We start from the raw sequence: 12,122 nt of genomic DNA, 5'->3' as shown, positions 1-12,122 counted from the left end.
ATGGAAAGGAGGTTCTGTATGGTCTGTACGCATGTAATTCCTTGTGAAGAACTGTTACATGAGTAAAATGCTGCTATTGTATGGAATGCTGTAATTTGCAGTGTTTCCTGGTACACTTGGATACTTCCACACAAGATAAAACATAAGCGTTAAAATGTGAAGTGTGTCATTAAGGATTGTTATTCTCTTGTGGTGTAAATTAGCCCCTTTTCCAAATATGAGTATTTTAAGTACTGTGCTGGTAAAGGAAAAAGAGTTTTGCCAAAGAAGTTTGACTTACACTGCTAGAAAGTAACAAGAGTGATGATACACAGTGGACAAAGTGTTAAGGATGAGCCTTAGCAACTGTAAAAGCTTTTTATATCCTCTTCAGGCCTAGTCCATCCCGTAAAGGTTACAGTAAGACATGTCCTACCCCAGAGTTAGCAAAATAAGGATGGACAAAGGCTCAAGTGCCATGTTACTGGTCACCTTTAGTGCTTTTTTGCCCCCATATAATTACCCCTTAATCAGTTTTCTTTTTTCCTGCTCTGTTCAAGTTCCTGCCCTGCAGTACTGCAGTGTTCCTAAAGTCCCAGCTGGCCTACTCATCTGCTTCCTTATTTTCTAACAGTATGGGAAAAAAAGGAAACAGGAGGTTACTCCCCTTCTTACCAGTGACTTAGGTAGAGCCTCTGTACTTTCATATTACTCTAACCTCTGCTTAACTTCTGAGTTTGGGAAACCAAATAAAAGATACAGAAACTGTTTTCAACAGGTAGTGTGACTGATACTCCTGCTGTCAGGACTGTATGCAATTGGCATGTCCCCAATTAGTAAACTTATGGCATCTGAAAAAAAGCAAGTTCTTAGTGTCAAAGAAAAATGCTTCTAAGGGTTTGAAGATTTGCTATAATTTTAATCATTCTACCTGTAATTTTAGTCATTCTACCTTTTTTCTTCTTTACTGACATAAATTCAAAAAAAAAGAATACATGTGTCACTTTCTATACAAAAAGTGCTTAGAAGCACTAGTGATTTTTTCTCTATTTATGAGAAGAGAAATTCCTCTAATGTTTGGAGCTTAAATCTGCAATTACAGAAATGTGATACTTTCCTCTACATGGTTTGCTCCTTGGAGCATAACAATTGTAGTAGATGTTTTAATTTCAAGCCTTTACCACAAAAGGTCATTAATTTTCAAATATCTTGAACAAAACAGCAAGCACCTGGGTTTTTTTTGTTTTTGAGGTAGGCCTGGCCTTCTGTCAGGTGATCTGATCTGCTACTGTACCCACAGTTACCGAATAATCCTAAAACTGTCTCAGTGCCTGAAGCGTCAGCTATGATGGGCATTTGTTGAGTTTTTGGTGGGCCTGTTGTTTATTTTTCTGATGAAGGGGTAAAACTGCACGTAATCTCATTAGAGCAATAAATAATATTACTCCAAACAGAACATATTTTGCTGCTACAAAAACCAGGAAACTCAGCTACTTGTGACACTACTTCAATATGTTTGCCTCACTTTATAAAAGCCTGTTTGCTAAGTTCACTGAAGAAGTGTTGGCTCCTTTTTGGTTTTTTTGAAAGCCCTTTTGTAAGAAAGGGATTAAACCAAGAGACTGAATGAAAGAAATGGGAGAGGAACGGGTGTCTTAAGGTGTAATCAAGGAGAACTGTGGGAGCCCTGGGAGCTGGCAAAGAGGGAAAGGGGTGATTAGGTGTCATGCTGCAGTGGCTTTCCTCATCCTCTGATCACAGTGCTTCTGCGATAATGCAGCGGCAGAAGTGTGGGAATAACCTCCAAACGAATCCAGCAAGCTTGGTACAAGTACACATGCTACTATGAGATAATTTCTGGGAGACTTTTGGCAGAAAGTAGAAAGGTAGAAGAGAGATGGTGTGATGGTGAAGGTACCTTTCTGTTGGAATGTTTAAATGTGAGATTCCCTTGCTGTTGGGACTCCAGTATGTTTTCACGTGCCAGTGAACATGTTCTCTAGGCTGTGCCACTCGAAGTGCTGAACCAGAGAAATCCCCTTCGCATCAACGAAATGTGTTCATCCTCCTGGTGCATATTGAGACCCTTGTCGCGTTGTACAGGTACGGGCCAGGCCTAGCGAACCGAAACGTCCGAAAGGCCCTGAAAAAACCGCCCGGTCCATGAGGTCACAGCGCACAGGAGAGCCCCGGGTCCCTCCCCCGGGCGGGCGGGGCCGGCGCGGCCGAGGCAGCGCGGCCGGAGTGCCGCCTGTCCCTCGGCAGGGCCCCGGCGGGTCGCGGTGCCTCTTACTCTCACCGTCGCTCGCCCCCTGCGGCCGCAGGGAAGGTGGAGCTACCGGCGCTCGGCCGGGCCGGGGGCGCTGACTGCGGCTCCGGGGCGGGGCGGCCCGGGGAGGAGGCGGGTCCCCCTTACCCCGCCTTGGGCTCCCCGCCTCGGCCGCCCCGGCTGCGGCCCCTGCGGCGGGCGGGCATGTCCGCGGCGCAGGTGTCGGAGCAGCGGGGCTGGAGAGCGGCGGAGGAGCCCCGGCGGCCCGAGCCGGGCTCGCCCCGCGGGGAGGAGGCGGCGGAGGAGGGCGGCCGGAGCAGGGAAGCCCTGGCGCCCAAGGAGAACGCGTGGACGCGGCGCAGAGCCCGGCGGGACAGCCCGTCCCCGCCCGCGGGGGCGGACGGGCGGCTCGGACCGCCGGAACCAGGTGCGGCGCCGGGGGTCGTGCGGTGCCTTTATTGAATCGGAATGGTTTTGGTTTTGGTTTTGCTTTTGGTTGCTTTTTGGTTTTTGTTTTTTTTCTTTAGGAACGAAAGGCGCGTGTTTGTGGGCAGCGGAGCCGGGCCCGGACGCAGCGCGGCGGGAGCCGGGCCGGGCGCGCTGTGTTTGACATACATGGGCAGAGGAGGGAGGCGGACGGGGCGGGTGGACGCGGGGACACGGCCTGGGAGAGGGAGCGCCGTGCTGGCTGCGGGTCCTGGGGGTTGCGAATGGTCTGGCGGTGACCTCCGGTCGGCCCCTGGTGCTGGCAGATAGAGCTGGTCACTTACTCGTCTCGTTTTGCCTCTGTTTAGAAATATTGCTTTGCCGCAGCGCATTTTTGCTAATTATATAGCAAGGCCCGCGGAACGATCCGCTACTTGGTTTTGGTTTCCAGAAGATTTGGATTGTGGAGGCTTTAACTGTTGGCAAAAGCAAGCAGTTTGCTTGCTCTCGGGATTCAGCGTGTTTACGTGGAAAGAGCGAGAGTAGTCACGGTATAATTTTCTGGCCTTTAATGACTACACGTAAGATAAAGCTGCTTTATAGGCACCACACTGACTGAACAGGCATATGGTTTTGTAGAGTTGGTCGTCAAAGACCCGACTTGAAATTGTCAGGCTTTATGCTTAGAGTTCCTAGAAGTTAGCAGCTTCTTGGAGTATTATTCTTGGCTGCAAGTAAACTGCTCACCTCAAAATAAGTATTTCGACCTGCGATTCCTGAGAATTTCAGTCTCAGCACTTGTTCCTGAAGACACCTGACAAACATTTTTGTGATCTCACACTTTTATCCTTGAGTTAAACACATACTTCTTCACAAACAGAAATATATAATTTATAGTTGGAAGTATACAGGTCAGACAGAGACCACATTCCAGATCACAAAATCTCTACTTACCTGAGAAGCAAACCTTTTGGCAACATATATACTCATCTTTATCATATTGTCTGTTTTGTTTGTGTGTACTGACATACTCATAAGTACGTATTTATGCGGAGCTTCCACAATCCAGCTTGCTGGGCAGCAGCTTGTGGTCTGGTCCATTCATGAAAGAAGACTTGTCGCTCATGTTATAATAATGTTATAATAGGAAGCATTGGGAAAGCTGCTTTTGTTGCATTAGCACCTTGTGTTTCACCTCTGTAAAGTTTACTTTTCCATTAAAGATAAAGTGCACAAATAGTTGTTGAAGGAAGGAGAAGGCAGGAGGCAGTGAGTTCATACACTCACATTGTGTAGTTAATTTGTTGATTTTGGAGAACTTCAAGTTATTTTTCTTCTGCAAAAAGTTGTGCTTACCATTTATGAAATTAATATTAAGCTGAGTAGTTGCACTAGAACATACTTTTCAGTGGCCAAGTGTGTAATTGATCAAATAAGGGAGTCAGTGTTGCTGGTACTGACATCCGTGAAAACATATACCAGGGTGTGTGTTTTGATTTGACCACCACGAAAGAACCGTGAGGTAAAAGACAAAGCAGCTGATCTTTCCTGGCTGTTTGAAGGAAGGAATTGCCATGTGCCTCCACCTGCAATAAGGGATGTATTTTGAAGTAACTAATTGCATGTTGGTAAAGCAAAATCTGTCACACCAGGCCCTTATGAATGTTGTAGTATGGAAATAAGTCATGTGAAATAATAAGTAGATGAGCAGAAATACTACTGGGATGGAATGTAAAACTATCCGTAAAGAGGATAATAAAATGTAAAAGAATCTCGCATCAAAGCAGTGACTGAATCCTGTTTGACTTGTTGATCCTGGTTTAATTTGTTGAAAGTTTCCTGAGAAATGCACATGTGGTATGTTCAGTGATCGTTACACACTTGAGAAAATTGACCCCAGTCTGTCATCTTTGGACTTTCAATTTAGGATGGGATTAGTTTGTAATAGAGGCAAACCTGTTTTTTGTTACTGAAGTAAACTGTACCGCCGCCTGACTCTGGAAGGAAAATGTAATATAAAAGACTTAAAATTTTGGCAGAAGAATTTGGTGTTGTTATTATAACCTGTCATATTTTTGTCTCAGATACATTAGTAGGTTTTAATAGTTATAGTAAACCAAACATCAAATGCAAACATATCTAAATTGTTCATGGGATGTTTGTTACCACAGTGTTTCTGACTAGGCCTCTTGTTAAACTTCTCTTTTAAGCAGAATAATTTCAGAATTATACAGCTACTATTACATCCTAATTTGCATTTAACTCCTGGAGAAAGTATAAAACTGGTAGTGAAATTAATAGGTTTCTGTCTAATTCAGGAAGAATTGTTTCATTGAAAGGGTTGTTAAGCATTGGAACAGGCTGCTCAGGGAGGTGGTGGAGTGTCAATCCCTGGAAGTGTTCAGGAAATGAGTGGTTGTGGCACTTAGTGCCATGGTTTAGCTGACAAGGTGGTATTCAGTCAAAGGTTGGACTTGATGACTTGGAGGTCTTTTCCAACCTTAATAATTCTATGGTTCTAGTCCTGGTGACTGTGGACAGAGGGAGTTAGATTTAGCATAGTCTGTCAAATGATGAAAGATCCTTCTGTGCTGTACCTTCCTTCCCTTGTCTCCTGTCATAGTGCCCAGTCAATATATTGCAGTAAGTTTTAAGTTCTTCAGGCTGAAACTGTGAATTACCTATCTGCCACTTAAATAATTTGCCCAGGATGAAGTTCTTGAAATAATTTTATTTCAGAAGTTCTCCCACCTCTTTGTTTGATGAAGCACTGCCCTTTTTGTAAGGTTGCAGAAGGGGATCTGAATGACAACTTCTCTAGTCTGTGATTTGTGTAGCTGATGTGGGTCTCTAATGACTTACTAGATAATTATTCAAAAATTGTTTGTGAAATTTATGAAAATATTCAGTGCAGCAAAATACTTGTGCTGCTGAAGTGGTTAAAGTGAGTTTGCTTCCTAGTCTGCTTGAATGATGTAGTTAATTAAAATAAGCACACACTTCATTCCTTTATTTTGTTCTCAGTTTGTCTTTCTTCATTACGTTTATTTCTGGGCATCAAAGAATACATTTTATCTGTTTGATATTTTGATAACAGAACCAGTTCACTGCAGTGCTATTGTGTAAATTAATTTGCTTTAGCAAAACAGGTTGTAAAAGTACAGTTTAGTAAAGATATATGAGTTGCTAGGAATGGCAAGTTTTGGATTAATAAATTTGTAAATTATCAGATTATCAGATTTTTTGAGTGTATCTAAGACAGGTATTCTCATTAGTTCTTATGAATACACTGAATGCTTTAACAGCAGCTTCTAAAAATTATTCCAAGACTTATCAGAAGGTACAACATAAAGTTACCCCAACCCTGAAGGGATTGAAAACATGATCTTTACAAAGCTGCTGTCTGTATTTTAGTTGTATATAACAGCATATGTGATTTTTGTATGGTAGGTTTTGGGGTTTTTTTTGCTTTTAAACTGGAGACCTTATGAGACTGAAACCCACCTCTCTCTGCTCTAACATGTGCTCCTTTTAGACTGTGAAACTTTGGTAGAAATTGAGTCAGAAGTTGCAGCTTTCTGTGAAGAAGCCAAGAAAAAAACACGTTGAGAAATGAAATATGAGGAAAATAAATAGTATAGTGGTGAATCAATCATGTATTGTGGATTTTTTTTCCCTATTCCTTGTTGTATTGAAAAACTGACTGGTTTTGAGCAGTGGAAGGATGCAGGTGTCATAACTCATTGCCTTGATTAGATGTTCAAATGGTGTGGAGAAGGTCAATCTTAAGGTAGTTTTTGCTATAAAATGCTAGAATTATTGTAGAACAGGATGTTAGCATAATAACTGAGATTCTTTTATTATTTTTCAGACTCTTGGCTCTAAATCCATGCTCTAGATTTAAATTATTAAATTCTCCAAGGGATTATTTTGCCACATTGGCAATACTTTCACATTTATCTGTTAAAACGGTAGATTTAAGCATAGCTTACCTTGTTTAAAAATGGAATACACTGTCAAGTTTCAAACTGAGCATTGAAAAGAAAATGTTATACAAGTTAAACAAGCATGTTCCACTTAAGTTTTGAAGAGCTGTTTTGCTGGGTGATTTCAGCTGCTCCCTGAAACACTTCTGGTATTTATGTGATGTTGTTCCTTCACAAAAGGAAGCCCACGTACAGTCCAAGTAAAAATAAAACTTGGATATTGTCTAGAAAGTCTTACAGCATAAACTGTGCTTGTATCTAAATTAGAATGTGTTCCACCTATTATGAATAGACTTTGCTTTCAGAATAAATTTGCAATATCATACCTCCCTATTCATCAGGAAAAATTACTTGCTGACAAGTTATTTGCAGAGCTTCAAACCATCCATTCTGAAGTCCTACTACTGTAAGTGTAGTTTGCCTTGTGATCAGTAGTACTTTGGGGATACATCTTAAGCACAAACTTTACTCCTCTTATCTCTGCACAGCCATCCAGTCTGCTTTTCCTTCTCAATTGTCATTGTCCTAGAGGATTGCTGCAGTTTTGGTGGTTCCAGAATTTATTTTTCATTTTTCAGACCTGTCATTCCATGTGTCTTTACATACTGCACTTGGCATGTTTGTGCAGCCGCATCTTTCTACAGAAAATACTTTGTATTAGGATGGTCTACTAAGAGACTTGGAAGAACCATAATAAAAATGGCTTTGAAAGCTGATTTCTGTTTTCATGTGGATGGCATCTTTACTGGATGGAGTTCAGTGATTGAAAGGAGATCTTTGGCAATTAAACTGCCTCATCCTTGACTTTATTTAATTTCTCCCACACCCTCAAAACAAAGCTGAAACCCAGGAAGTAAAGTCATTGAAGATAACTGAATTCTTTTATCAACACAGCATGCCACTAGTGAACAGATTCCTTGTAGCATATGACAGAATGAATCATTTTAATACAGTTAGGTTGGAATAGTTAGTGAAATAGTTTATTTGGAAGGACTTATTGAATTCTGCTGGAGCCATGTACTAAAGGTGCCATTTCCGAGTACTCAGCGCTGTTATGTGATGTTGAAACCAAACCTGGAGTGATGTTAAGCACAGAGCTTTTATCTGAACATGGCCTAGAGTAAGTTTTGCCTGAACAGTGGCTTTAGGTTGTTCATGACAACAGAACAGATGTGACCTGGTTAAAACCTTTAAGTGATCAGTTGTTAAGTTCTTTTGGTCTCCCACCCTCCTTTTTTTGTTTTTCCTGCCCCTTTATCTTCCCTTTCATGCTTCACACTAAAATCCAAGTCTCACGTGATAAGTCCTAGAAAGCCAGCCAGGAAAGATCTGTTCAATTTATTTTTGAACATGGCTCTTTTGAGAGGACAAGGAACTCTGTGGATTTGTTGTCAGGTAGGGAAGTATAGAGTGTGATGAGATATCAAGCCTTTGAATTCAGAAAGGGCATCATCAACCAGGCGGTGTGTTGCCTAATATTAATTTTCTTTTTGTTTAGTTTGCAAATACATCTTCCAAGTCTTGGATTACTCCATTCAGATAGAAGAGATTCCTTAAAACGAGTTGAGTCTCATTCTACTCTATTCAGATAGCCTCTTCTGTTGCCTGGCGTAATATCTAATATCTAATGACTAAGATAGTGCAGCAACATTGAGTCTTAAATTTTTGAATGCCTTGCTAAACCCTAGTGACACACAGAGAGTAGAAGTTCTGACAGAGCAGCCCTGCAGCAGCAATTTTAAGTAAAAGTGCTGTGAGATGGAAAAAGGGCTTCAGTAAGGTAATTGGGCAGAGATATGTGTTTACGGCCGTGCTATGGCCAGTCGGTTTACCTGTACAGGTAAGTGGCAGTTCTGTTGGAGAAAATTACAAATTTGTTTGCTGCTCCACCTCCACAGCCGTTTGTCTTGTTTTGTTAAGGGCAATTAGTTTACTCTTGAATGACAAGTGAAAATTAGGATTACACTATCAGTGTATGTTTCTAAAAGCTCTCAGTCTAAAGTTAATTGAGACTAAATGACACAAAAGAGGCAGTTTGGGGGTGTGTGTTTTGTCTTTGTTTTAAAAGGTAGATCTGTAGAAGAGGCAAATTCTGCTGGTAAATGATGTAACCAAGGTGAACAGGATTCACTGAGTTCACATCCTGTGAGATGTGCAAGTCACATATAGTATATACATGAAATATAATTTATATAACTATAAATTGTATTAAAATTTACTGCAGAATATGGGGTATGAAGTTTGTGCTTCTAACATTCGCAGTATATTCCAGGAAGCAGGCAGAGAGGCTTTTCAGAGTCACTGAGGCATGAGGGTGGGGTTCCCAGTGTGAAGCTGCGATAAGGAAGATTAGTCACTGGATGTGAAAGAGATAAAGGTTGAGGAGGTGATGTTATCCCTGTATAAAATAATCCACTCGTGATATTAGTCATGTTCAATGTTTCAAGCTTGTCTTGCAATAAAATACTGAAGAAGTTTCAAGGAATGGTTGTGACCACTTCTGTATGGAAAAACATGCATTGGGATAAGCAGGCCTTAAGAGAAGGTAGGAGATGGTTTCCTCTTAACTGTCAGTTCTAATCTTCAAGAAAAATTGCCAGGTACTAATGGGTTTTCTTCCCCTGAATTCCCAATGCAAAAAGTAGAATGGAATTGAGAAGGGTAGGGAAAAATTGGACAGAATAAGAAAATCAGAGTCATATACAAAAGGGTAATTGCACATGTGTTAAGACATGGAAAGTTTAAATAGACTTTTTTTCCCAATGTAAGTTCCAGATTGTTAGGCCAAATATATTTATCATAAACATATCCGTTGTGGAATTTGGGCATTCAAATTTATCAGTCTTAATGTAGTTTTATAGTAATTTTCTCTTTTATTTTTTTTTTAATTGCCTTAGTTTGATTTTGAGCTATATGGCTAAACTTTATTTGGCATTTGAGTAATTACTTACAAAAGGAAATTACTAGGACTTTGGGAGTATGTAATTGCTTCTGTGGGTTTTTTCATGCATGCTTGCATACATATAGATTTCATAAATTCTATCTTATAAATATACCTTCTACTAAGAGCACTTCTTAAATGTGTTTCAGGGGCTTATTGTCTTTGCTACTTAAGTTAAAATACGAGCATTTTGAGATAGTCTTGACCTTATTAGCTGAACAAATGCTTAAATACAGTGTTAGGCGGTATCTTGTACACCTGCTTTTCAAGAGTATTTGCACTTTTTATAAATGTGACTTTTTCAGTGTAATTAGTGACTTTATGGAAATGTTCATTGACTTTGATATGAAGGCCTCAAAAAAACCTTTGGTGTCATATGATAGATAGTTAAATAGAGTTGTTAACATATACCTTCCTTACTTGTTTAAAGTGCAGTCTAATTCTTCACCTGAAAATATTTTTCTTCCTTTTCAGAACTAAAAAATTCCACTATAGTTATAAAAGCGGCAAAACCTCGGACAAGGAAATGCAGCAAGGTTTGTATTTCTGGCTGTAAATATTCAATATGGTAAATAGCTGATAGTGTAATAAAAAGATAGCAAGGTATTTTGAAGTTACAACTGGAAGTGTTATGTTCTACTTTGGTAATAGATAATTTTGAAGACAGAGACAAATAAAAAAAGGAAGGGAAATTTAAAATTAGGAGGGATGAAAAGCACTTTTGTTTAAAAAATTAATAGGATTACATAAAAACGTGAAGGGGCTGCAAAGAAACAGCATCATTTGAGCACAAGTGGTGCTAAATTGGTTTTGGAAATCCTTTTTGCATATTAAGTGATTTGCATCCTTTATGTGCATAAAATTACCATTATGACAACAAGGAAACACTGAATCTTTTTATTGAAAAATTAAGTTTCTAAAATTTTGTACAGCCACCCCTTTTTAGGTTGGTCCTCAAAGGTCTTCCAAAAACTAAAAGCCTTAAGCAGCAGATACCTTTAAATCAAATAGGAAGCTATGTGTAAGACCACATTTTATCTGACAATTGTTTATGTGTGCTCAAAAGTCATAAGACCTCTTTCAAAATTTGTACATTTGTCTTCTGTTGTATTTCTTGTTTTTTAAAACTGCTACTTCTAACCTTTCTACTCCAAGGGGTAGTCTGGCCATCTGAGTCACAACTGATGTTTTTCATGTGTTAAAAAGGACTAAACTGAGGAAGTAATATAAACTGTTTCTTGTCTTTGCAGGCTGATGATTTTGGTGATATCATGAACTGGCCAACACCAAGCGAAATAGCAAACAATGAAGTGAGTATCCTTTGTGATCTTCAGTATTATTTTTTTTTAAAGCCATGTCGACTTACCTGTTTAATACTGTTCTCCCCAGAGTGTGCTTTTGGTGTTTCAGCAGAAGTTTTGCCAATAATTCAGGATACTGTTGTGTGCTTGACTATCAGCACTGATACTGGAACTTCTAAACCCTTCACAAGCCCATACCATACACTCATTAGTGGTGTACCATGGATGTGCAATGTGCCATATTATTTACTCCACTGTTTTAAAACTTTTATTTACCTTTTCTGCTGTTTTCATCTGTTTATGCATAGATGAGAAGGCCTTTGGAGTTGTGAACATGCTACCCTCTCTTATGGCTCAGAATGCTTTGTGCCTATTGTCTTAAGACAGCTTAGTTATCCTATTCCTCTGGTATATTTCCCTCCCTTTTGGATTTTAAGTTAACATCTATTCCATCAAATTATCTTCCTTTCCCTTTATCTCAAGTGATAAATGCATAATATATTTTAGATCTCTTTGATGCTATTTGAAACAAGAAGAGAGCAGAGATTATTGTGAGTGGCGACATTTCACTCTACTGTAGTTCTGCATCAGCGTCCCTGTGATGCTTTTACTGTTTTCTTAGTGAGGAAAACCAGAATATTTGGGTTCATGGGCTTTGGTTCAATGTGCATTTTGTAATTGGAAGTGTCCAGATTCATATAGTGTCTGTAAAACAAAATAACCCTTCATTTGTATTTAAACTTAATTGTGTCTAAGGGAAGGCTTTGTGTTCAAATTAAATACAGTGTAGTACAGCGTAGTGCTGCAGCATCTACTGTATGTACTCCAACAGGTTCAAAGCTGTCTCCACAACACAGGAAAATTCTTTCTCTTTGGCAGAAGCCTCTGCAACACTTCATTTTGCAGGTAAATATAGAATGGTTTGGATTGGAAGGAACCTTTAAAGGTCTTCTAGTCCAACCCTTCTGCCATGGACAGGGACATCTTCCACTAGAGCAAGAGGCACGGAGCCCCATCCAACTTGACCTTGAAGGTTTCCTGAGATGGGTCATCCACCATCTCTCTGGGCAACCTGTGCCACTGTTTTACCATCCTCATCATGTAAAATTTCTTAGTCTATCTTGTCTGAATCTACTCTCTCTTAGTTTAAAACTATTACTAAACCATTATTCTTGCCCTGTTGCTACAGGCCCTGCTAAAAAGTCTGTCTCCATCTTATA

General features: G+C 40.0%; 1 protein-coding gene across 5 annotated transcripts in view; it reads left to right on the top strand.

The window, feature by feature from the left end:
- Positions 1–2,200: 2,200 nt before the first annotated feature.
- Positions 2,201–12,122, top strand: part of LARP1B (La ribonucleoprotein 1B) — a 34,762-nt gene continuing 24,840 nt past the window's right edge. For 2 of the 5 annotated variants that reach the window (XM_051794443.1, XM_051794441.1), the window contains exons 1-3: positions 2,376–2,675; positions 10,076–10,137; positions 10,852–10,911. In XM_051794443.1, coding sequence (XP_051650403.1) covers positions 2,453–2,675; positions 10,076–10,137; positions 10,852–10,911 — 345 coding nt within the window. In that variant the 5' untranslated portion in view covers positions 2,376–2,452. Of the gene's footprint in view, positions 2,676–9,076; positions 9,206–10,075; positions 10,138–10,851; positions 10,912–12,122 lie in introns of those variants that run through there. The other 3 variants (XM_051794444.1, XM_051794439.1, XM_051794440.1) reach the window with 3 other exon arrangements.

The sequence above is a fragment of the Manacus candei genome, unplaced genomic scaffold, assembly GCF_025592945.1.
Source record: "Manacus candei isolate 608988 ecotype Guabito, Panama unplaced genomic scaffold, ASM2559294v1 h1tg000039l, whole genome shotgun sequence".
In the NCBI taxonomy this organism is placed as follows: domain Eukaryota; kingdom Metazoa; phylum Chordata; class Aves; order Passeriformes; family Pipridae; genus Manacus; species Manacus candei.
Note: the sequence above shows the minus strand (reverse complement) of the source record. Positions and strands in the feature narration are given on the sequence as shown.